Below are 26,439 nucleotides of genomic sequence, written 5' to 3' on the forward strand. Positions count from 1 at the left end.
AGGCTATCCAGAAAGTAGAAGAAAATTACTGCAAAGCATATATTGGGATAAAGGAGTAGCGTCTAGGATATTTTTAAGAATCCGTACAACTCATTAATAAAAGACAAACAACCCAAAACAGGACACTGAGACGAAAGTCAAGTGATGCTCCGCGTAGAAAAACACCCAGACGCTTGAAAAAATTACTCAATGCCATTGCCACCCTCATATTTTACCCAAACTCTGTATACAGTGAAAGAATCATTTAATATTTTTAAAAAATAACATTAATTGGCATATAAACATGCCCATTATAAAGAAAATCTGATACAAAAATAAATATTTCCTTCCTTCCATTTACCTCATCCTAATTAACTCTTCAAAAAGTATGGGTAATAATAATTCACACACACACCAAGCTGAGTTACATATAATTATGTTTTTATTTCACAGCCTTTTAAAAGTATAAACCACAAAGTATTTTGAAAAACAGACATGAAGTATCATTTAGCAGCCACAATATTAAAAAAATAAAGTAAAATAATGAATTACACAACAGAATAAAATAATCTCTGCTGACTTTGACTAGGAACACATAATGTTCACTAGGAATGTTAAATGATTGGCGCTACCCCTTTCCCATCACCAATTATTACTAAAATCAATCACAGGATCTATTCCCAGGAGACCATTCCACTTATACCTACGTTCAATGTGTAAATGTCAAGTTAACATCTTGAATTTAGTTCCAAAATACCATGTTTCCTTTTCCTCTGGGAGACAAGTTCAATGGCGAGGTGGAACAGTGAAGACCATGGAACACCAAGCATGTGACTTACATGGTGACTCTAACCATCCTCCTCCCCATACACACACCCAGCAAGTTCTAAAACACAGGAAAGAGAAAGGTGTGTACTATGCTGTACAGCACAATAGACACTGGCCACATGTGGCTATTTACATTTAAATTATTTAAAAGTAGATAAAATTTAAATTTACCTCCTCAATCACAGTAGCCACATTTCAAGTGTTCGCTAACCCCATGTGGCTAGTGGCTACCATATAAGACAGTTCAGATATAGAACATTTCTGTCATCACAGAAAGTTCTTTTGGACAGCCCTGGATGTGGGAAGTGTTTCTTCTCCCTTTGCTGAGCCAGGATGTAGGCTGCATATGGAAGCAGTTCTGAGAAGCAATTCTTCCAGGATATTCCTAGATTGGTGGTGGAGTTACAGAAGGGAGTAAAGTAGCCTTTCTTCACATAGATTACCCTCCCCGGTGCGTGAAAGGAATGATCTTTTTATGGGGATCAAATACACAACTAGATTCCACCAAAAATTTGTCAGGAAAATCAGAGAAGAGAGAAATGAAGCAGATGTGGAAGTAGCAAGGTAGACCATTCCTCATCCCATTTCAAACCTCCATGAAGAGATTATGTCCTCCAAGACAGTGTGCAGGTTCCCAGCATCTTCCTCTAGAAAAGCCTGATGGGGGCAAGGATGTTGGCTGAGAGAGAAGGGCAGTCCTGGTAAGTGTTTCATGAGAAAACCTAACACGTCTTCACTCTACTCACTCTCTCAGAGCGCAGCAGTGTTGCTTGGAGTGTTGCCAGTTGGGAAGGAGCTACAGTTTTGACATGTTTCAAGCATTATGCTTCTTTACTACTGTATTTTGTATCCAGGGCACAGACTACAAGTTGTTCACCCAAGATCCACCATTATCTTCTTCCTTATCAAGAGAACTCAGATTTTTGTGGAAGGCAGTTATATGTCCAGCTACAAGAACTACCTTTCTCAGCCAACCTTAGACATAGCAGGAGCCAATGACACAGTCTGGCCAATGAGATGTAAGCAAAAGTTGCTCGGCTGCCGAAAGCTCTTTAAACGGAAGCGGACTCAAACTGGTGTGCTCTGTTTTCCCTTTGGGTTTCCTCCATCTTCTTGAGGGGAGCTGTAACAACCACCTTGGAACCTAAGGGAAAAGCCATGGGAACCTCAGGGGCCACCTTGACCCCGACATCTGTGAGCTGCTGAACCAACACCAGTACTAGCTGACCCCCAACCTCCTTGTTACACGAGAACAAAACGAAACCCCTACTTTGTTTAAGCCGCTGTTCAGTCCAGTAATTTCAAGATAGCAATCCACCTTGATTCCCAATAAGAAAATTTTTATCTGAAAGTAAAAAATATCTTGCCTGAAGAATCTGTACATATTCAAGTTCAAGAAACTTCATAGAATCATATTAATAAAACAAAAGTATATCTTGAACCCACCAATGCCTAAACAGACCAAAGGTGGGTGGAGGAAATAATCAGGATTACTGTGTAAAATAGCTGCTATTAAGGCAAATAAGAGGGGTTTTGGCTTAATCCATCAGGAAGTTTTTTTCTGAATGTCTATTATGTTCTCAGTGCTCTCTAAACACAGGTCTGCCCTTCTGCTTACTCAAATTCTTATATGTTAAAATGCTAACTACTCAGATAATTATTCAGATCATTATTTCATCTATAACTTTATTTTGTGTAGACAAAGTAAAAAATGGAGAATTGAGAATTGATTTCACTGATTCAAACAAACAAAAAATCAACATCAAAGATCTACAACTCAATGTTTAATTTTCCCTTTATGTGACACAGACAGCTGACAGTGATTTCCTAATGGTCCCAGAGTTTAAATTGTGGATCTAGCTTAAATAAGCACAAGTACCTCAGAGTAGCTATAAAAATAAAAACAGTACAGTATTCTGCAAGTACTTTCTATGTACTACATTAGTATTCTAAAAGTCTCTATATTAGTAGGTATGAATTAGAAAAAATAATCATTTCCCACTATCCTAAATGGTTTAACCATTTACAATGTTTAGAATTTTGGCCATTAAAAATTTTTAACCCTATTGCACTTATTTTGAAACTATAGACAAAATTGGAAACATGAAATGTCAAGCTAAAAATAGAATATTGCATATTTTTTACTCACCTAGTTCCAAGTTTCCACCCCTGCAAGTGAACCAAAAACAAATCCTGGCACCTTGTCCATTCCCAGAAAAGCCAGTGCATGGCACACCCTGGGTAAATTTTCTCTCTTATTCTGTGCAATCACACCAGATGGCATCAGTCCTGCATCCACAGCTGTGCCTTAAAATTGAAGTTCAGACATAGGAATCTACTTTATTAGACATTTTAGATTTCACAGGTATGATTGTGATGTCATTCTCGTTCAACTTAAAATGGTTATCTTTCCAAATAGAACTGCAGATTCATTGCACTTACAAGTTTGGAAATCCGTGAAACAATCGAGATTATCCTAATAAGATTTCAAGTCTTTTTAAACAGCTGAAATTTAGAAACAACAATGAAATAAGAACAGTTGAAACAGAATACTAATATTATATAACAATCGAATTATGGCCCATTTCCTTATAATGTAAGAAATTCAACTCAGTTTCTAACATTGCTGAAGAGTCACTAAAAACCTCATATTGAAAATAAAATATAGCAATTTTCTATAATCAAGCTACACTTATATAATGAGCAGTTATTTTAAATGTTCCTGACTTTTCAAAATGTTTTAATGCCTAGCTCATATGTACACTGCCTTCAAAAACAGACTTGGTGGAGTGATTGTCAGGACCAGGGTGTGGTCAGTGGATGGAGCAGCCAATATGTACAAGCCTGGCACCTAGGCCATTGTGGGCGTCAGAGCGCTAGATTAAAAATGTATACAGGTAGCACAAAATTTGAGTTCAAAAGTAGTTCTAATGTGAGAGATCGATCTATGTTGCGTTCTTAAAAATGATGATTGAATAAATGAATGGAACAGGGCAGCTCATGTAGAGAAGTCAAAGTTTCAAAAGCAAGACCTCTAACAAAGCAAGCGCAAAGCAGGAGATCAACAGCAGGAAGTTCTGAGAGCAAATGTGAGAATTCTTAATTCCCAGATTTTAGGGCCAAGTTCCAGGCAGAGATTGGGTAATAGGAATAAATATTCATTTTTGCCTGGATAAATGGGAACTTAGTAGTTAATGAATTAGATTCTGAGGAGGTTATAAAATGGAACTGGCCACAAGAGAGAAAGGCAACCACTCTTTCCGTAGGAAACTGAGTCAGTAGAACCAGCAAAGAGATTGGCTTAATACTGGGATGGCAGCAAACTACTCACCCTGAGTTCTCTATAGTCTCCTGTCTAGAAGAGTCAGGGGTGATTTAAACCTCTGGACACCAGTGGCACTGCTACGAAGAATAAAGGATTATAAAATCAAGACAAGCAGGTGGTTAAAACAATTTGCATTCTGGTTATTTATAAAGTATGAAGGGATTGTTTTCAATCCTTGTAAACTATTATTGCTTTTTTTCTTTTTTAATAAATTTATTTATTTATTTTTGGCTGTGTTGGGTCTTCGTTTCTGTGCGAGGGCTTTCTCCAGTTGCGGCGAGCGGGGGCCACTCTTCATCGCAGTGCACGGGCCTCTCACTGTCGCGGCCTCTCGTTGCGGAGCACAGGCTCCAGATGCGCAGGCTCAGTAGTTGTGGCTCACGGGCCCAGTTGCTCCGAGGCATGTGGGATCCTCCCAGACCAGGGCTCGAACCCGTGTCCCCTGCATCGGCAGGCAGACTCTCAACCACTGCGCCAACAGGGAAGCCCCTATTATTTCTTATTAATTACTCCCACACTCATCTTCAAAGTCCATATTAACCATACAACTGTATAACTACATGTCACTGCACAGGTGTCAACCAGTTAGAGAACTACTGTGCAAAGTACAATTTAGAATCACTGCAGTTGATTCTGAGATTCAAACTGGGAATTCAAATCGAGTCTTATTATACCTTCAATAGAGAGAGGTATGTGTATGTGTATATATGTGTGTATATATATATATATATGTGTATATATACATATATGTGTGTATATACACACATATATGCGTGTACATATGTATATACACATATGTATTTGAATTTGCTTATGACATTATATTTAAAATAAACCACTCACTTCATTAACAACAGTTCTATTCTACTAAAGTGAAATAGGAAAGCAGGAAATTATCTGAATGTGTCAGGCCAAAACTTCCCCCATAAATATTCACATAAGTGAGACTATTTTTCCTTCTCTTGAATTATTAAAATAATTGTCTTCCACTTCACTTTCATATTATCGACTTAGGCAACACTTAGTGTTTCACTGTTTTTAGCCTTTCTACATGGTCTGTCTCTGTGCCTAAAATTAATAAATGTTTTCCGTGTTACAGTCACAACAGGGACAGCTTATCTTACCCTAAACATGACTGAACCCAGATCTTCCTTTATTGAAGACAAATTGTATCTGCATTACATATTTCAACTTCAAGAACCCCTGCACTGTTTTCCAAAAGAGCATATTTATTAAAATTGCAATCACTTCTCACATCCCATTCTAATTTTTATGATCCTCTACCTAGACACTGTACTAGGTTAGGAATCAGTTTGGCTCCTTGGTTCCAGTAGAAGCTCACTGGTTCTGAGTGGGAGAGAGCCCTTTATTTCATTGCACCCATTTCCTCCATCCTAAGCTCTCACTTTTTAAAGGGCCTGGGTCTTCAAAAGTTTACCCAGGGACAAAGTGAAACCAAGGGTGGTCCCTGCTTACCATCGCAGAAAACGTCCGTCTCTGGTGTTTCCAGCCCGGTTACCCGGCTGTAACTGCATCCGCGGTCCTCCACACCCCAGCCCAGAGCAGCAGCTCGGCTACAGAACTTGAGACGGCATAAACCGAGGAAAAAGCATCTGGAAGATAAAGTTATTTCGCAGACTAACATTGCCCAGAGCGTACTTAGGGCACACTGGTGAGCAGTTTACTCCTGCCCGTCAATCTTCCCGAAAAGGTTCTGATCACGTAGGACAGCCTACATTCTTCCTGTCCTTTTCCCGTTGCCCTACAACGCTTCAACTGCCTCTTTTCTCCAGCCCTCCATGGCAGCTCCAAGGACTCTCCCAATGGCTCCCACTCTAACGCTCACCATCCTGCTGTTTCAGACTCTAAACCTACCGCCGCAGCAATCTGCAGGCACCTACGGGGCTGGCGTCTAGAATAGCAGTAGGGATCGAGAGGAAGAGGAGATTCCCCATAAAAAAACGGGCCACTGAGTCCTCGCTCCTTGGCACCGCCAGTTGAATCCCATTTAGCATCTCCAAAGCACAGATACTTAAAGCAGTGTTCGGAATACTTCGAGCGCGCCCTGTTTCTTCCTGCCTCCTGTCGCAAAGGTTAGGATGACATTCGATTTTGTTTGGAAGTGGCTGGACTGAATTATCCGAATAATTTAGTGCTGTACCCCTTGGGTACAAGATAAATTGCAGTTGGACTGGAAGAAGAGCTTGCAGGTGCTCAAAGCCATCCCGGCTCCAAAAGCTAAACTTCTCTCTTTTCTGCATCTTTCCCCGCCCCGGAAAAGCTTAGGGTCCCTCCCTAAGAGCACAGCACCAGCCCAGACCCCAGACACCCGCCGTCCCTGACATCCCCGCGCGCCGCGAGCCCCGAGCCTCCCGGAGGAGAGGAGAAAGTCGCCCCTTTGCCAACCCCTCCCACGCCCAAACGGACCTGCCAGCGAGGCAGCCGAGCCTGGCCCTCGAACCCGGGCGGCCAGAGAATCGAGGCCGAGACCCAGCCCGGTGCCCGCACAGCTCCATGCCCTCCTGCCAGTGTCCGCGCGGCGCCGGTCACACCCCTTGGTCGTGGGAGAAGCCCCAAGGCTCCCGGTGCAGCGAGAGGCGCCCGGGCTGGAGCGCCCCGGCAGTGCTGGCCACGGAGTTCTTCAGCTGCTTGATGACTACGAAGAGCAGCAGGAAAAGTAAGAAGAGCAGAAAGAAGAAGAGCGCCAGGTAGAGCAGAAAGTTGAGCTCCCACTCCATGCTGAAGGCGCCGGCGCTCAGGGGCCGTGCGCGCTCCGCACCCGTTGCCTCTGGCCTGCAAGGCGCAGCCGGCCGCGTCCCACCTCCGGTCTCCCCGCGCCGGCGCTCGGGCGCCTCGCCTTGGGCAACGGCTCCGGGGTCCACCCTCGGCCTCCTCCAGCTCGGAGGAAACGCGCCAAGGAGCTGGGGTAATCCCGGCTCCCACCCTCCCGGTAGGCACGACAGCCTGTCTACGCTGAGATCCTCTCCTGAGCTCTTGGGAACGCGAGCTGATTTTTCCAGGCTCAGCCTCCCGGAGGGTGTTAGGGCTGGTGTTTTGCTAATGATCTTAAGGTCTCCACCCGCAACATCCAGTGGGGTCTCTAGCCCCCTCCCTTCCAAATTAATTTGTTTCATTATTTTCCCTTGTTCAAGCTTTCCCAAAGGGCAGGCGATGCCATGGCCCAGAGACCCAAAAGTATCAAAGGGGACAGTGAAGGTGGGGTCTAAAGGGCTGTGGGATGACTTAAGGGCGCCTGAGTCAATGCCAGGTCAAGCTGCCTTGCTCTTCAGAGTTGCAGATGCACTCAGTATACAGTGCACATTTTTGTGGATAACAATATGGAAAAAAATGTTAGAAAAGCATTAGATTTATTTAGAAAAGCATTAAAGAGAAAATGCATTTCAAGTTATATTGTACAAAGCCCTCCAATGTTGACTTAGCATTCAATTTCTTTGGTGGAAAACAAAAACAACACAACAATTTACTTAAAGTGCTCGCTTAAGCCCCTAACACCTCTCTGTAGTGGATTAAGATCACCCACAGCCCATATGGTGCAGCTCTGAAAGAAATCCAGTTGAATTCTTGCTGTGTAACAAATTACCCAGAAACTAAGTGGCTTAAAACAACATAAACATTGGTCATCTCTCAGTTTCTGTGGGTCAATACTTCGGGAGCACTTAGGTGGGTGATTTTGACTTGGGGTTTCTTATGAGGTTCAGTCAGATGTTAGCCAAGGTGGCTGTCATCTGAAAGCTTGTCTGGAGCTGGAGTATCCATTTCCAAGGTGGCTCACTTATATGGCTGGCAAGTAGTGCTGGTTGTTGGTGGGAGGCCTCAGTTCCTTCCAATGTGGGCTTCTCCACTGGGCTGCTTGGGTGTCTGCACAACCCTCTGCTGACTTCCCCCAGAGCACAAGAGCTGAGAGCACTTCCCCCAGTGATCCAAGAGAACAAGGCAGAAGCTGCAGTGCCATTTATGGCTGGCTTCAGAAGTCATATACCATTACTCCTGCAGTATCCTATTGGTCACAAGGCCAGCCCTCTTCGATGTAGGGGTCCAAGGACATGAACACCAGGGGCTAAGGATCATTGGTGGCCATCTTGGGGTCTGGCTATCAAAGCTGCTAACGCAATGGGTTATCATTGCCCACTCTATGAGCCTCCAACTTTATTTCATTCTTTATTTGTGAAGATCCAGGAGAGGCCCCTGGAATGAATTTGGGGAATAAGGCCTGACATACACATCCCGGATTATTTAATGGGCTGCTTATAATACATGGCTCTCCCAGTGATGGCAGGGGGTTCAAAGAAGCAGGATAGTATGGAAAAAGCTGTGAACTGGAAGTCTCAAGGACCCAATTCTAGTCTCAGCTCCACGTGTCAGTGGTCACTTCAGCTCTCTGACTCTCCGTCCCCTCACCTGTGACACACCTTGCTTACCTTTTCCTTGGATTTGTTGTGAGGATCAAAAATGAGTGGGATGTTGAGTAGGAATGTGTTTTCCTAAGTAAATGCCAGGCACTATTATTATTCTTTTACTGAGAGTCCCCAGTGTTACAGACTGCTGTGCAAAATTCCCAGGTCCTAGGCCTCTCCACCAAACATCCTACTGTGTAAGGAATCTCTCAGATCTCTCAATCTCTCTCTCAATAACATTATTGATCCACCTCATGGGCAGTAGTATGCTGGAACTGGCTCATATTTTTTCTCAAAAATTTTGCAAGCCATTTGCTAAATACAGCTATGATTAAAAATTAAATCGTATAAACTTACAATTAAATTGTTAACAAAGGTAATAAATACTCAAAACTCATCACTTCCTCATTGTCTCACCACATTTTACTATCATCTATGCACTTGAGATTATTTACATCTGTTGTAGCTGTATGGCTGAAATGTTATACAGTAGTATGTTACTGTGTATTTCCAACTGTGCTCAGATGTCATGTAGTGTCGTGAAATTGGCCACAGTAGGGGTATTTGCCCGTGGAAATGTACAAGTGCTACAAATCAGGGCCAGAGAGCCAGCTGTTAAACACTTACCAGCATATCATTGCTCACAGAGTTACTGAGGAAAATTTGAAGTCTTATACAAGTAAAGCAGAGATCTGTGATTTTTCTGACTACCCAGAATCTACACACCTCCACTCTAGGCACCACATATTCCTACTGGTAGAATTTTCCATTGTATGTAATCTTGGAAAGAAGACAGATCCCAGTGACTGCTTTCCATTGCCACCTCCCATTATGGAAACCAAGGGGGTCAGAGATATCTTTTACCCACTCCTGATACAGTGCAGGGAGGAGGGCAGGAAGAGCCATGCCAGAAACTCACCCGCATATCCTTGACTCCAGGACTCTGAAGCTTGGGAGCAGATGCAACAGGAGAAAATGTTTGGAGGTCAGCTGCATCTGGGTGGCAGAGGAGCTCCCAGGCCAGACCAGTCCCCGGAGTGATGGGGCGTGGCCCTTGCTGCTGCTTCCGTGGCATCCTTGACTCCTGCCCTTTTTCCAAACTGCCTCTTTTCTATTCTGTGAACTTCCCCTGGCTTTCCAGTAAATCTCCTTATTGCAGCAAAGCATGGTGGTTAACAGCAGCTTGCAGATGAGAATACTGCCTGATAAAGAAGGCATGACTTACTTTGCATATGTTAAGCACTCGTAATCAACAAGGTGTTTGGTAGAAAAGGCATATGCCACTTGGCACATTGCCATCCAGATATCCAAGCCATTCAAGGATGGACATTGAAGCACAGAGAGGTTAAGTGAGCTGCCCAAGACCACACAGCTAGCAAGTGGCAGCCTGCATTCTCAACCCTTATGATATATTACTTCACAGAGGAAAGTGCTCTTTTCTTATGCATGACTGTCAAATTAATGACTTTTTTTTTTCTTTTGAGCATCAAACTTGAAAGAAACAAATTTCAAGAGACACATACCTTCTACTTATGTGCATCTCGGCTCCTTCCTTTGAAACCTTGAAGGTCAAAGCTTCAAATGAGCCAGTGTATCCCTGCAGAATGCTGGGGAAAGAGGCCAAGAAATGAGGATTTTATGTCACCAAGCTCAAACCCATTTCAGCCTGCCTAACCATAACTATTTAGATTATCCATTTATCTGAGCAGCTTAAATGGATTTATAAATATTAACTAATAAATCTTCATATTCACTCTCAATAGAATTTGTATTTAAAATAACATTGCTGCCACAAAAATAACTTATTACATTTATTAGATGCTCCCAATGCTTTTTGCCTCTGGTCATTTTTATATATCTCATAAGATGGTCTGAATTTCAGTTTATATTATCACAAATGACTCCATAGGAATAAGACACCACCTTTCTCAGCCTAAATATGCATACTTCATGGAAATCCATGTGAAGAAAATCCAAGAATTTTAAAAGCCAGAAAGGACACTCGCTGTAGATAAGAGTGTTACGGTTCCATTATCTAAAAAGAAAGCCGTGGTGCACACGTTGGTAAGGTGGAGGGAGGCTGTGTCACTGCAGTCCTATACCACTGCCCACAGAGTGGACCCCACTTGTGCTTTCACTTAACACAGAAAGCCTCATCCACCACTCAGAGGCAGACTTCCCACTCCTCAGTCCCCCTCTTCACGAGTCTCAGAACAACTGCTCCTTGCCCCGGCCTGCGGACATCCATGGTGTGTAGCAGGATAGGGCTCTCCTTCCCTTTGCCTGCTTTGTCCTCCCACCCTCATCTCTAAAAGGGAGGGGGGTCTTTTATCATAACAAGCATCAAAGGTATCTATGGGAAGTGATTAATAGTAGCAGTAGAAGAGGTTGTCCTGTGAGTGTGCTTCTCTAAAGAGCCCAGAGCCCCAAGAAGACACTCAGGAAGGACTGTAAAAGTCTGCCAAGATCCCACGATGGAACCTACCTGTTGGGGGTACCTGCTAGTTGGAAGCAGCTTCCCCAACACAAGGGCAGGATAAGAGTAGGAGACTAGAGAAAAAGAGATTTCCAGGTACCTTCCTGAGGCTGATTCAATTTGGCCTGAAATGAATCCAAAAGAAATGAGAAAAAGATTTTGTACCATGCTCTGGCCTCAAAATGTGTTATTGACCATGATTAGTAACACTGGGTCCTTAAGTACCTGTATACCTTTCCAGATACTGTGGACCATACAAATTGGGTTACAGGTTTCTGCTTAGATGGGATGTCTCTTAAAGTACCCATGCATGTGCTGGGGATGAGGTCCATACTCTATGGAAGTTTCCAGGCCCTAAGAAGCTATGTTGTAGCTAGTCAGGGCTTGAGTCAGTCCTAGTGATCCTGGCAACCCTTAATGGCTCCAAAATATCCATGTTCCTTTGACACCTCTTCTCCCTTGCTCCTGCTTCAAGTACAGATATAACACCATGTTCATTTCTAGAAGATACAAACTGGGCTTCCTTGGAATTGCCTCTGATTTATATATTTTATCACCCCTAAAACCCTCAAGACCAGAATTAGAAAATCTATGAGGGCTTCCCTGGTGGCGCTGTGGTTAGGGATCTGCCTGCCAATGCAGGGGACACGGGTTTGAGCCCTGGTCTGGGAAGATCCCACATGCCGCGGAGCAGCTGGGCCTGTGAGCCACGATTACTGAGCCTGCACATCTGGAGCCTGTGCTCCGCAACAAGAGAGGCCGCGATAGTGAGAGGCCCGCGCACCGCGATGAAGAGTGGCCCCCACTTGCCACAACTAGAGAAAGCCCTCGCACAGAAACAAAGACCCAACACAGCCATAAATAAATTAATTAATTAATTTTAAAAAAAAAAAGAAAATCTATGAGAATGTTCACTACTGTAGGAGAGAAAAGTGAGTTGTTCTACCTCAGGGAGTCATCTAAAGTTAATCAACAGTTATTGTAACATTCCAACAATAGGGTTTGCTCTCCACACCCTCACCTCTTTCCCCATTCCATCCCCAAAAGCCCCCTAACTTGGGCAGTTATGCAATGCTTACAAAATGAGATATGCTTCAGGAAATAAGTAAAATGCATGTGATAAGCTGCTTAAATCTGAGGAAACATGTAGAAATACCAGTGAGTCAGAAGGAGGGAAGGAAGGAAGGAAATCTAAGGAAGAAATCTTTTTGAGGGGTATGTGGGAGATCATCCTATGTGGGTAGCCTTTGAAATCCAGAATTCGCCACTAAGAACAATTCTACGGAGACAACACAACCACCACCACAATTCTAGACACTGTCCTTAGCTTCAAATGTCTTAAAACACAACAGAAGATACCCAAGTCTGTCCAATATTAAAAAAGAAAAATGTTAAGTGACAGATGTGGTCATGGCCAAACACTATTTCTTTAATTTAGACTCTTTCCAGTAAGTCAGCAGGAACATTGGAGAAAGTCGATGTGACTGTGGCTGGCCCTAGACTTGATCGGTATTATGGTATGTAGCAAAATAAAAAGTCTGAGCATCATAGAGATCAATACATCCTTTGTTCAGCACAACTTTAATAATGACAGTGGTGAAACTGTCACCACTAATGGAAGGTCTGCAAAGCTTCTGTGTCAGCTGATAATGATCAGAGCTGTGGGCTTGCAGAAGCACGGACACACACACGAAGCTCAAACTGGACTGCTCCAAGAGAAAAAGGAATTAGAAAAAAGTAGAATTTTTTGTCACGCATGCTCCCTTAGTGAAATGACAACTTGTGAGCTCTAATGACACAACTAGGGCCTGCATCCCCAGATCTAGTGATCCAAGCTGTCCTCCACGCACATGCAGACACCATAGTTCAGACTGGCAATGAACAGACTTGGGTCCCAGTTCAGTATACTTGACCCTATACTGTACTGTACAGTGCTGTATTTCCAGTCCAGTGGACTTGGACACATATCTTGGCTTCGTTTCTTGCTAGCTGGGGGACCTTGGACACCACTGGTTGCCTACCGAGCACCTCATCCCTCTTTCTTCCTTGTCAATAGAATCCTGACTCTAGTCAAGTATCTGCCTCTTTCCCATGTACCCCATTCAACTTAAGAGGAGACTTTTGGGGAAGTGGGTCCCTGTTGATCTAAAAGTCATTCAGAGAATATGACAATTTTTTTTTTGTACAGGAGGGGGCATATGACCTAAATTGACATAATCTAATTGAAGAAGTGGATTATTAGTCAGTGTCCAAAAAAGAAAACAAAACCCCTGTAGGTATTTAAAATAGGGAAATTTAATACAGGGAATTGGTTACGAGGCTTTTGAATGGGTAGGAGGAGGAAAAGAAGAAGGTAAAGTAGCACAAGATTATAGCCCCATGAGCTAGAGGAGCAAAAGGGAAAGTAGAATTACAAAGAGCACATGATCACTGCTGCCCAGAGCCTGGGATCACTGTTGCCATAATTTACATCCAAGACTTCTCCTGGAAATTGCAAGCCTTTAATAGACTCCAGAATTCCAAAATATTGTATCAGACAGATTCTGCTAGTACAACTGTTGTCTAGGTGGGAAGACAGATTCCTACTGCTTTCTAATCCACCACCTTCCCAGAATCCTTCTCTTTTTATTTTTAATTGTGGTGAAATACACTTAAGAGTTACCATCTTAACCATTTAAGTGTACAGTCAGTGATATTAAATACATTCATAATGTTGTGCAACCATCTCCACCATCAATCTCTAGAACTCTTTCATCTTGCAAAATTAAAACTCTGTACCTATTAAAAAGTAACTCCCCATTTCCCTTTCCCCACAGCTCCTGGCAACCACCATTCTACTTTCTGACTCTCTGAAATTGACTATTCTAGGTAACTTATATAAGTGGAATCATACAGTATTTGTCCTTTTGTGACCGGCTTATTTCACTTACATAATTTCCTCAAGGTTCATCCCTACTATAACAGGTGTCAGAATTTCTTTTCTTTGTAAGACTGAATAGTATTCTGTAATGGTTAATTTCATGTATTAACTTTACCAGGCCACAGGGTGTCCAGACGTTTGGTCAAACATTATTCTGAGTGTATCTGTGAAGATGTTTCTGATGAGAATAACATTTGAATCAGTACACTGAGAAAAGCAGGTTGCCCTCCCTCGTGTGGGTGGGACCAATCCAATCAGTTGGAAGACTGAAAACAGGCTGACCCTCCCACAAGTAAGAGGCCGGAATGCCTTCAAGCTGGGACATCAGTTTTTTTCCCTGCCTTCAGACTTGAACTGAAACTGGGTCTTCTTTGTCCTTGAGCTGCTGCTTTTCAAACTGGAACTACACCTTCATCTCTTCTGGGTTTCCAGCTCACTGACTGCGGACATTGGAACTTCTCAGCCACCATAATTACATGAGCCAATTCATTATAGCAAATCACATCTATCAAAAAAAATCGTATCTATCTATCTCTATATCTAGCTCAAAGTCCTATTTGTTCTGTTTCTCTGGAGATCCTTGACTAATACATATGCCATTGTATGTATATACCACTCTTATAAATATGTTTTATTTTGAGTAAAAAAAGAGCTATACCATATGATCTAAAACATTTAAATAATCTACTTTGACTATAGGTTATAGGAAGGCATATATATATGCCTCCTGAAGAACTTTTTAGTCAACCCAATATTTCCTGAGAAGTTTAAAAATTTTTAATGCAGCAAGTCACACTGCCATTTAGTATATGTGAAAAATATCTCTCCTCAGGGTTTTCTATATTTAGAGAGGCCAATTCCACTGTGGTTAAGGTATAGGCCTGGTATTATTGCCTCTGTGATATGTCATATTAGCAGGCCCGTTGTCATACATATGGGTTGGAATCTACAACAGAAACTCTTGCTGAGAGACTAATGCCCCCACTAGGAAATATACCTGGATATTCCTTTTGTAACCATCACCATAAACCAGCCAACAAATGACTGCTTAACCAAGCCTCCCTCTGGCTTTTGCATCAGCTGTGAATCAATCCAAGGAATCTGCTAAACCTCCCCATGGAAATCGTTACTTCAGACTGGAGGCTGCTGGCTTAGGACAGGCAAAGCCTCTGTATCGCTTCACTCATACATGCTTTCTTTTAACTTAAGGGATCTGAGCACCTAAACACCAAGATGATTGGCATCCGGGAGACAGCAACCTTTAAAGCACCTTTTCAAGAATTCAGAAGTTATGGATTATAACTTCAGCAATATAGAGATCGTCCTATCATTCTCTATGACCTGTGAAACCCTGTAAAAAGAGAATGTTCAGGGTGTGTGTGAATCTGGTGGTACTAGAATATTAATACCTTCACGAGGTTTTCTTTTGCTCTGTTGCGGATACCGTTGGTTGAGCTAAGTGACGCGATAACCGCAGTTACTCAATAATGAAAATGAAGATTTGTGACATCTGAAGGAAATGCATATTCCTGCCAGCTGTTGCACACCTGGCTCTTCTGCGTGCCCTTCCTAATCATGATCTCTTCATGTGGTGTACGGCTGAGCTGGTGGGCTCTGATTGTCACTAGACACCACCAAGAATTTTGCTTCTCCACCCACCCCAGCTGGTGGTTGAGCTGTTTCTCACCTATGAGAAGAGACGAATACACAACTCATTACACAAAACTCAGCACCTGCTACCAACATATTTTTTGGCTCTTCGTATTTTCTTCTATCTTGTGTATTTCGTTGGATGAAAAATAAAGTCTGTTGCAAGAAGAAAACAGCCATTTATCAGTTTCATCGTTTTGTTGATGCCTTAGTCATACTTGCCAGTATGATTTTTTCTCCTCCTTTTCCACATTTCTTCAGCTTTTCTGTTGTTGTGGAAAGAACACTGGTGGGAAACAGAAGGCCTGGGTTCTAACCATCCCATGCTAGCATAGCCATGTTAACACTGGGCATGTCTTTCACTTCTCTATGCTTCTGCTTCCTAAATTAGGGGATTGAACATAATTATCTCCATGTCCCTTCTGGCTGCAAAATTCAAATGACTTATCATTTTTACTGCCAAAACCAGGGAGCGGTAGAAGAGTGAGATTATCTGGGTGAATTGCTCCCAGCTGCCACGATGATGGGGTAGGCTTGGAACCCAGGGCGCCTTCTTTCAGGAAAGCAGTTTCCTCTGGGAAGGGCCTCTGACACGTTAACAGAAGGGGTTAGTGAACCACTGCTCACCCCCCACCATGGCATTTTTCCTTTTAACTTTAAGGAAGCAGGGTTTTTCACATGTAACCAACATATCAGTGGCTCCCGAAAGCAACCACTTTTTCACTATGTGCAAATCATGAAGCAGGACTCAGTACAACATGGATTCCTTCAAAAGAGAAAACCACGCTACAGAGCATCACTGAACAACACAGAACTTACTGAAGGAAGAATTTAGACCACAGAGCTAACAAATGTGCACTGGACATTTCTGTTGCTCCCAAAGCCCTGGTTGGCTGTTTGGGCAACTTCAGCGTGCCTTCCTTTTATCCCTTTCTTCCCCAAAGTCATTATTTTCCTTCCTTTGCTTTCTTTGTTAGGCAGGAACCCTGAGTACCAACCTGAGCTAGCTTCTACCTGTAGGTTCATCAGATTCTCTTTTAAATGAAATTTCTGCCCACAGGAATTCTCCTATCAGTTGCCAAGAAGATATTTTCCCCTGAGTATTACACATAACTCTTTTTTTTTAGGTTATTTAGATTTATTAAGTATTTGTTCACATTTTCTTCACATCAGAATATTATTGTTTTTACATTTTCAATTGAAAATGCAAAAAAGCCCAAAATTAAGATTCATCATATTTGTTTAATTTTTATCACTAGCAATTTGATTATTAACAATTGTCCATTCCTGGACCTTCTCGCTTTTTTTTTTTTTTTTAATAAATTTATTTTTGGCTGCGTTGGGTCTTCGTTGCGGTGTGTGGGCTTCTCATTGCAGTGGCTTCTCTTGTTGCAGAGCACGGGCTCTAGGCACGCGGGCTTCAGTAGCTGTGGCTCGCGGGCTCAGTAGTTGTGGCTCGCAGGCTCTAGAGCGCAGGCTCAGTAGTTGTGGCGCACGGGTTTAGTTACTCCGAAGCATGTGGGATCTTCCCGGACCAGGGCTCAAACCCGTGTCCCCTGCATTGGCAGGCGGATTCTTAACCACTGTGCCACCAGGGAAGCCCTAATTTTTTTTTATTGGAGTTATAATTGTTTTACAATGTTGTGTTAGTTTCTGCTGTAGAACAAAGTGAATCAGCTGTATGTATACATATATCCCCATATCCCCTCCCTCTTGAGCCTCCCTCCCACCCATCTAGGTCATCACAGAGCACCAAGCTGAGCTCCCTGTGCTATACAGCAGCTTCCCACTAGTTATCTATTTTACACATGGTAATGTATATATGTCAGTGCTACTCTCTCAATTCGTCCCATCCTCCCCTTCCCCCGCCCCGTGTCCACAAGACCGTTCTCTACATCTGCTTCTTTTTTCCTGCCCTACAAATAGATTCATCAGTACCATTTTTCTCAGCCATAAAAAGGAACGAACTTGGGTCATTTGTAGTGATGTAGTGAACCTAGAGTCTGTCATACAGAGTGAAGTAAGTCAGAGAGAGAAAAACAAATATCGTATATTAACGCATATATATATATATGGAATCTAGAAAAATGGTACACATAACTCTTCAACCTCTCTGATCAAGCCCAAATCATTTCCAAATAATAAAGAATGTGAGGGAAAGACTACTGTGTTAAGAAGACCTCCCAGGTAGGCTGCTGAGGACAGGACTTCATGCCAGTGCAATTGCAGGCACTGTTTTTTATTCTCTTTCAGATTAGAGTGAGTAAAACTCCATTGTACAGGCTTAAAAATGAAGCTTTCTAAATCCCCAGCACCCTAAGAAAAAGGCTTTATTAGTTTTTATCTAATGTTGAGCAAAAATTGATCTCATCTTAAAGATTATTTAGTACTAAAGAGTATTGAGTGTTTTTGTTATCAAGCAGTTGACAGTCCATTATTTCATATTGTCTTTAACATCACCATAATCATTTTATGACAGTATTATAAAGCTAGTATATTTGGTGTGCTATTTGGTATTCCTGCTTTTCTAGTGAGGTTTACTCTGCCACGGAAATAATGGGACAACATTTGCTCTCAACGTCAGCACAAGCAGCATATTAATTTAAAGGACAATAGTTTGCCCATCAAACTATTGATGATCATGTTTGTAAAACATTTCATGCATAATGGCAGTGTGTTTCTAAAACTAGTCTATACACTGTGATTTTTTTTTAAACACCATGAAATTAAATAGTGAAATAAGCTTTGCAAAGATGTCAAAATTTTACTCTCCAGTTACTGGAATATATAAGGGATAAAATAATCCTGTGTTTTGTAAGTGAACTATTGAATGAAAAACACTCTTTTTCCAAAGCTTTTCTAAAGGAAAGTAAACACACCAACTGTTTAAACTTATTGCTGTAGATACAACTTTGTCAAAATGTAATACTAATCTGTATATCTAGCATGTTTTAAAAGCACATAGAATTGAGCATTGCTTCATTGTAGAGTATGGTGATTAAGTCCCTGGGTTCTAGAGCCAGGCTGCTTGAATTAAGAAGTCTTCACTTCCCTGACCAGCACGTGACCTCAACTCTGTGACTTAATTGACTCATCTGTAAAATGGAGGTATAAAACGATACCCTCAACATTGGGTTGTGGTGAAAATTAAATGTATTAATACATATAAAAAGCTTGAAACATTGCCCGAACATGGTAAGTGCCCAATAAGAGTTAACTCTCATTCTCATTATTATTTCACAAGTCAGGATGTTAACAACGCAATGACAGTGCCAATCTGTGATTACATAAACCAGCTGTAGAATTCATTTCCTACCTCACTAATCACACCTACCACTCTCCAGATCATGTTTGTGCTATTACATTTATAGTTTTTCTCTTTTTTTTTTTTGCTATGTACAGTGCTTTTTATTTTTTGAATTTTATTTTATTTTTTATACAGCAGGTTCTTATTAGTTATCCATTTTATACATCTTAGTGTATATATGTCAATCCCAATCTCCCAATCCCACCACCACCAGCCCCCTGCCACTTTCCCCCTGTGGTGTCCATACGTTTGTTCTCTACATCTGTGTCTCTATTTCTGCCCTGCAAACCGGTTCATCTGTACCATTTTTCTAGGTATAGTTTTTTTCTAATGTTTAAATTTTTGATACATCTAGAATTTAATTTTTGGTGAGGTGTGATTCTACCCTTATTTTTTTCCATATGACTATCGTGTTTTCCCCAAACCATTTGTTCAATGAATAACTCATTTTTCCTACTACATTTCTTTATCTATTCACTCTCCTACAACCTTAGACCAAATCTTCAAACTAGGTTTCAATTATGCCTGAGGGTACATGAAGACTTTCTAAAGGGCACATGAGCGTGGTTAGTTTTATGCTTATGTACAGATCTTCAACTTCCACGTACTTTTTCCTAAAATCATTTGCCTAAGAAGATGCCAATCACCAAGGGTCTCTCTCTTTCTCTCCCTCTATTTTTAAAAATAGACTATTTTTTAGAGCAGTTTCAGATACACAGAAAAATTGAGTAGAAAATACTGTTCCATACACCCTCTGCCTCTACACAGGCGCAGCCTGCCCCACTATCAACATCCTCCACAAGAGTGCTACCTTTGTTTTCTGTTTGTTCGGTTTTATATTTCTTTATTTGGTTGTGCCGGGTCTTAGTTGCAGCAGGCAGGCTCCTCAGTTGTGGCATGTGAACTCTTAGTTGCGACATGTGGGATCTAGTTCCCTGATCAGGGATCGAAACCAGACCCCCTGCATTGGGAGCACAGAGTCTTATCCACTGCACCACCAGGGAAGTCCCAGAGTGCTACCTTTGTTACAACTGATGAATCTGCAGTGACATATTATCACCCAAAGTCCATAGTTTAGAGTTCACTCTTGGTGGCATACGTTCTATGGATTTTGACCAAAGTATAATGACATGTATCCACCATTATAATATCATACAGAATAGTTTCACTGCCCTAAAAATCCTCTGTGCTCTGCCTGTCTATTCCTCTCTCTCCCACTTATTCTCTGGCAACCACTGATCTTTTTACTGTCTCCACAGTTTTGCCTTCTCCAGAATGTCATATAGTTGGAATCATACAGCATGTAGCCTTTTCAGATGGGCTTCTTTCACTTATCAATATGTCAAGGGTCTCTTCTCATACTCTTCTTTCCAAATTTCCTCCCATTTTAGCAAGAAAATCATATCTCTTACCTAGTCTTAATTTTAATACTGTACTTTGCCAAATGAATAATCCTGTAAACAATTCCTTTAATCAAGGCACCATAACATATCCTCCCCCATCCATCTCATTAAGAGATACATTTCCAATAAATTTTACTTTTTGGGTGACAAGAAACATACCCTTGTCTGCTGAAAGGCTTCAGTGGCTCTGTCTCCCTGCCACATCAGGCAGCCTAGCAACGGGCCAGCTCAAAAATATGGTGAGGCAGCTTCTAGCTGATATCAGCCTCACTAAGCTCCAACTACTACTCTTTTCTAAGAAAGTCATCGCACCTCTAGGAAGCCACTGTTGTTACATAGTTAAACAAATGCTTCCTGTCTCTTCTCAATGCCCTAGGTTTACATAAGTGAGCTCCTGGGCCTAACCACCTCTCACGGTGGGATGAGAACTTGGGAAATCCTGTGTGCTCTTCTGCTGACTCTTAGATGTAAGACTTTCCATTAAGCCTTGCCTTACGCCCTCTCTGTGTATTGTTTGGGGGTATTAGTGCCAACCAGTAGTCATATAATAATTGTTTATCAGAATTCATAGTTTATGATGTTCTAATCAAATGCATATTACTGGTATTTATGATAAGTCAACCCAAAAGAAATTGTTGTACACATATGTTCATAGGATACATATTTGAGGTGAAGAAGCATGACAAGAATGCCAATAAAAGATGGTCGACATAAAAGCCTATTACATTAGGATAAAAATCTACGGGAGAAGTGGAATAGAAATGGAAGTTGGAGAAAAAGAGACAAGATGAAATTTCTGACAGAAAGGAGCTTGTTTGTTAGCGTTTTAAATGGATGGCAATGGGTTCCAATCACTGTGGTACTTTTATTTCCACTGAAGAGGGATAGCTTTTTTTAAAAATATAGATATTTGCAGCATGCCATAAACAACATCCTTCACTACTACTTAAATTTATAATGAAAAAATTTTAATGTCAATTTAAAATGTTTCAGGGGAATAGAGTTTTGCAAGAAGCTTTTAGGGGGACTGTAATCAAAAATATCCTAAAAAGAATCCTAGACTGCTTATTTTCTTACATCCCGACCCCCTCCTCCTCCAACCTCACACTCAGTTGGAATTATTCAGGCGCTTAGAGGGGTGTGCGTGTGTGCATGTGTGCTTAGGGGTGCCAGGTACAAAGGTTCTGTAATTTGAGCCCAACTATCCTAAGAGTTGCTCAGTAAATGTTTCTTGAGATCAACTGAATTGAAAATAAGATATTAATAATTTAAAACGAAGGCAAAAGAGGATACAAAGATAAGATTCTTTCTCTGTCTCTGCTTTCATAAATTTGCTGTGATAGTGGATTACAGGTGGTCTGCACTCCAGAGAACATGGTCCTTGGCTTTATCCTGCCAAATATTCTTCTTTTTCCTAATCAGCAACTGTTATGAAGGCTGAGAACCTCGCGGCCTGAAGTGTTTTCTGTGGGTCAGCGGTGTTGGCATCACCTGGAAGCCTTTTAGAAATTAAGACACCCAGGCCTGACTCCAGGCTTTTGAACCAGAAGCAGCAGTTTCACAATATCACCAGGTGATTCCTATGCGCATTAAAGTTGGAGAAGCACTAGATTGGCAGCCCCCAGTCGTCGAGCTAACTCATGGGTGACAGCCACACCTAGTGAGGTTCCAGTTCTAAACGTACCTAAAGGTATTCTTGGCTGTTCCATGACTACCATCATCATTAACCATACTAATGATATATACCGATAAACCAATTAACAGGGCACTTCTGCATACATTATCTAATTTGATCCCAACTACATTCTTCAATTTAGAACAAAGTACTTTCTGCAAAGTGCACAAATTCAGTTCCATCAATGTGAAGAGACAAGTAGAGTTTCCTGAATTGTTTTCAAAGATGAACACACTCTTAAGTCCAGAGAGTCATTTGGAATTATTTTCAGATTTAATAATGTCAATACTCTTCACTCAAATATATTTTGTTGTTATATTCCAGAATATTTTAGGAAAAAAACATAATAAAGTAGTGTTTTAGAGTGGGTTGGTTTTACTATTATATCATAAAAATCTAGGTCTGGTAAGCTGGGACGAAGTGAGAGAGTGGCATGGACATATATACACTACCAAATGTAAAATAGATAGCTAGTGGGAAGCAGCTGCATAGCACAGGGAGATCAGCTCGGTGCTTTGTGTCCACCTAAAAGGGTGGGATAGGGAGGGTGGGAGGGAAATATGGGGATGTATGTATATGTATAGCTGATTCACTTTGTTATACAGCAGAAACTAACATACCATTGTAACGCAATTATACTCCAATAAAGATGTTAAAAAAAAAAAATCTAGGTCTGGAAAGCATGTTAATAAAACTATGTTGAGAGAGGTCAAACAGCTTGTCCAAGAGAGACTCACAATCAAAAACACCTAAGAGGCAACTAATAAATCAACAAAAGGATTTTAAAGGTCTAATTGCACATGTACTGTCTCAGGTACTAAGTAAAGAAATAAAAACACTTGGTATTAACACTATATATCTGTATCATCCACACTTCAACCCTTATGCATTAGATAGAATACCAAATCATAAAACATTCATCACCACCTTTAAGGAGTTTTTATTTTCCGCATAAGAAGAGACTAAATTCAGAGATTAAAAAAAGTAGAAAACAATCACAGGGCAGAATATGGAAAAGAGCTTTATAAGTTAATATTGTATGTATCAAAGTGATATAAACAAGCAGACTGAGGTGGGATTAGTAAGATAAAACGGTGATCAACATTTATTTCAAGGTTTTCTAGTTCATTTCTTTTGGACCCATTGCTTGTTATTAGGCTGCCAAGAAGAAAGGTCTGCAGGTTGGGTGGGATGAACAAAAAGGCAGAAGGATCAAACATGCACCAAGGAGTGGTCGGAAATGAGCCATGGGGAAGATGCCTGCAGAGTCAGGAGGCAGTTCTACATGGAAGGTCAAGATCTGTATTAAGTGCACCACAGATAAGCAATCAATAGACCAAATACTAATATTTCATTCCTCCTACCAGGAGGTCACTCACTCATATTTAGACATGTTAGTTTCAAGGGATTATATCTGGTGAATTGGACACCTTAGTCTGCTTTGGCAAGCCTGGAGGATTCCTGGGGTTCTAACATCGTGTCTCCTTGTAACGCAAGAAGCCCTCTTCTGGGCCAGAAGTCACAAAAGAGCCTTGCAGTTCTAATGGGTTACTTCTTGTGCCAAGACTGCCCTGTCATAGACATGCTAGGAGCCCTGTACATGTCTCTAAACCTCTTGTGTGGAGTCAGAGTGAGCCCATGAGCAAAACCCATCTTGGCTTCATTGGAAGTTCATCACTGAGTATCAGCTCCTCACACACAACAACCTTACCTTATATATGGAACTCACTTAACACAGATTGTGACCCCTCACCTCCCCACAGACACACATAAAATAGCCACTAACATGCCACATCTCTGAGGGCATCTTCTCCATTGCTTAGTTCCCACCCCTCCTTGGAAATTGGCTTGTGTTCTTCCCTTTGCCTCTTTGTTCTAACCACCCACCCACAGTCGTCCTCTTTTGGCAGCTCAAAAGGACCTGGCACTCTTGATGTAACTACCGACGGCACTCTGCTTCACCAGATCGGGTTCTGACACCATGCTCTGCTGCCAAGGGCCCTGCCTCCCTCCAGCTGTTCCCCTATTTTTTCCTCAGCAGTGTGACGCCCACAGGAAGGAGTGGGGGAGAACTCAACCCGCAGCATCCCTGCTTCTATTCCTGGGCTCTGCTGAAAGCTCTTAAGTACCCGACACAACTATGAGTTACAGAGCATAGGGCTTTTACAGAGTTTGGGCTAATCAAATGAGCACAATTTGCTCTGTACTTTGGGACAGAATGAACCTTGTTAATTGGTGTCAAGAGTCTTGAGCCAAAATAGACATCATAGCCTGAGGGGAGTGGTCACAGTGTGGGGCCACCTACTTCCGGTCCACAGGACTGCTTTTTAAGAGTTCAGGTGCTTCCATGTCCTGGCTATTGTAAATAGAGCTGCAATGAACATTTTGGTACATGACTCTGTCATACAGAGTGAAGTAAGTCAGAAAGAGAAAAACAAATACCGTATGCTAACACATATATATGGAATCTACATAAAACAAAAAATGGTCATGAAGAACCTAGGGGCAAGATGGGAATAAAGACACAGACCTACTAGAGAATAGACTTGAGAATATGGGGAGGGGGAAGGGTAAGCTGGGACAAAGTGAGAGAGTGGCATGGACATATATACACTACCAAATGTAAAACAGATAGCTAGTGGGAAGCAGCTGCATAGCACAGTGAGATAAGCTTGGTGCTCTGTGACCACCTAGAGGGGTGGGATAGGGAGGGTGGGAGGGAGGGAGACGCAAGAGGGAAGAGATATGGGGACATATGTATATGTAGAACTGATTCACTTTGTTATAAAGCAGAAACTAACACACCATTGTAAAGCAATTATACTCCAATAAAGATGTTAAAAAAATAATAAAAAAAAAAAAGAAATTTTAGAAAAAAACAAAAAAGAGTTCAAGTGGATGTGAGCTAGATACTGGAGCCTGCCCAGGCATAAGTTGCTACGCAGACCTTGTACTTGTCCCTGACTTCTATCTATGGCACACACAGCATCTGTCAACTTAGGGGGAAAATATCCCACCACTCTATAACACGTTCACAGGCTTAAGTCTTTATATAATTCTTTCCAGTGCTTATTGCTATGGATTTATTTTCACACAAAGTTAATCAACTAGCTTGTAGTTCCTTCAGGGTAAAGTTGAAAGTATTGCCATTTAAAACCACTTCATGAAAATATACACCGATCCCATTCTCTGTGAAAATCAGAGTTTCAAACTGCCTTCTCAAAACCTGATTACCAAAATATTGACTAATCTCTTGTGGAAAAATAGAATGAACTGAGAAGCTTGTGAAATACATTTTGGATGGCTAAATATGTTGTGGGGTTTTTTGAATTCTGTAATATTTCCCAATTCTGAACAAATTTCTTTATGCATCTTAAAGCAATAGCCTGGCTGCATGGTGCTTGGTGCTTTGCCTCACCTCAACTGGCTTTGGTATCCTCTGTATTATTGTTTATGATGAAAACACCATCTGTCCTTCTTGAGAAGGTTTTGAAACTATTTTGAAGGAGGATAGTTTCACTGAAATTTTACTTAATTTATACAATATTGGCAAAGGTTCTGGAAAATAATCTTAACAGTTTCCTCATAACAAGGACATACAGCTATTTAAAATAAAATGACATTTTCTAATTTAAAGAATATATTTGTTTATTAAGTCTATCATAATCAGGTTGGTAGTACTTTTACACAAAATATGGTTAATAATCTATCTTGTTAGACATAGTGAACACTCACACTACCAAAGAGGAGAAAGCCTCAGATTAATAGATGTCTGACTTCTGGCAAGTTACCTTATTTATCTAAGCATCAAAATCCTCATCTACTTAGCGTTGTTGGGAAAATTCAAGGCATGGAGTTGCTTTGAACAGTGCCTAGAGGACAGTGGGAATGCAAAGGTAACTGAAGATTACTTTTCCCAGGTAGCACAATGGCTGTCGGTAAATATGCTTCCACCTCCATCCTATTCTTGCTCTTCTCTCATTTATATAGCATTTACTAAGTACCTGCCATGTCTCAGGTTTAGGTGCTAAGGATAGAGAAGTGAATGAAACAGACTCTTCAGACGGAGCTGAGTAAGAGACACAGCCAGGCAAACAGACCACTTTAAATGTATGCCTTGGAGGAGACCTTCAAGATGGCTGAGGAGTGAGACGTGGAGATCGCCTTCCTCCCCACAAATACATCAGAAATACATCTACATGTGGAACAACTCCTACAGAACACCCACTGAACACTGGCAGAAGACCTCAGGCCTCCCAAAAGGCAAGAAACTCCCCACGTACCTGGGTAGGGCAAAAGAAAAAACAGAGACAAAGGAATAGGGATGGGAGCTGCACCAGTGGGAGGGAGCTGTGAAGAAGGAAAGGTTTCCACACACTAGGAAGCCCCTTCGCGGGCAGAGACTGCGGGTGGCGGAGGGGGGAGCTTCGGGGCCATGGAGGAGAGCGCAGCAATGGGGGT

General features: G+C 41.6%; 1 protein-coding gene and 1 long non-coding RNA gene across 5 annotated transcripts in view; both read right to left on the reverse strand.

Annotated features, from left to right (window-relative positions):
* Positions 1 to 1,020: 1,020 nt before the first annotated feature.
* Positions 1,021 to 7,453, reverse strand: SMIM43 (small integral membrane protein 43). Of its 4 annotated transcripts, XM_036852285.1 has the most exons (7): positions 6,560 to 7,453; positions 5,609 to 5,745; positions 4,139 to 4,209; positions 3,250 to 3,312; positions 2,957 to 3,114; positions 2,078 to 2,152; positions 1,021 to 1,951 (listed from the first exon to the last, which is right to left on the reverse strand). In XM_036852285.1, exon 1 carries the CDS (start codon positions 7,264 to 7,266, stop codon positions 6,679 to 6,681), a length of 588 nt encoding a protein of 195 aa, XP_036708180.1. In that variant the 5' UTR covers positions 7,267 to 7,453; the 3' UTR covers positions 1,021 to 1,951; positions 2,078 to 2,152; positions 2,957 to 3,114; positions 3,250 to 3,312; positions 4,139 to 4,209; positions 5,609 to 5,745; positions 6,560 to 6,678. The 4 variants fall into 4 exon arrangements, with proteins under 4 accessions (XP_036708180.1, XP_036708179.1, XP_036708181.1 ...); XM_036852284.1 differs by having other exon boundaries at positions 2,957 to 4,209; XM_036852286.1 differs by lacking the exon at positions 2,078 to 2,152 and having other exon boundaries at positions 2,957 to 4,209.
* Positions 7,454 to 9,285: 1,832 nt separating this feature from the next.
* Positions 9,286 to 26,439, reverse strand: part of LOC118895374 — a 43,720-nt gene continuing 26,566 nt past the window's right edge. The window contains exons 2-3 of the long non-coding RNA XR_005019925.1: positions 10,071 to 10,154; positions 9,286 to 9,749 (exon numbers count right to left, since the gene is read on the reverse strand). This is a non-coding gene — a long non-coding RNA (uncharacterized LOC118895374). The remainder of the gene's footprint in view (positions 9,750 to 10,070; positions 10,155 to 26,439) is intronic.

This window comes from Balaenoptera musculus, chromosome 5 (assembly GCF_009873245.2).
Source record: "Balaenoptera musculus isolate JJ_BM4_2016_0621 chromosome 5, mBalMus1.pri.v3, whole genome shotgun sequence".
Classification (NCBI taxonomy): domain Eukaryota; kingdom Metazoa; phylum Chordata; class Mammalia; order Artiodactyla; family Balaenopteridae; genus Balaenoptera; species Balaenoptera musculus.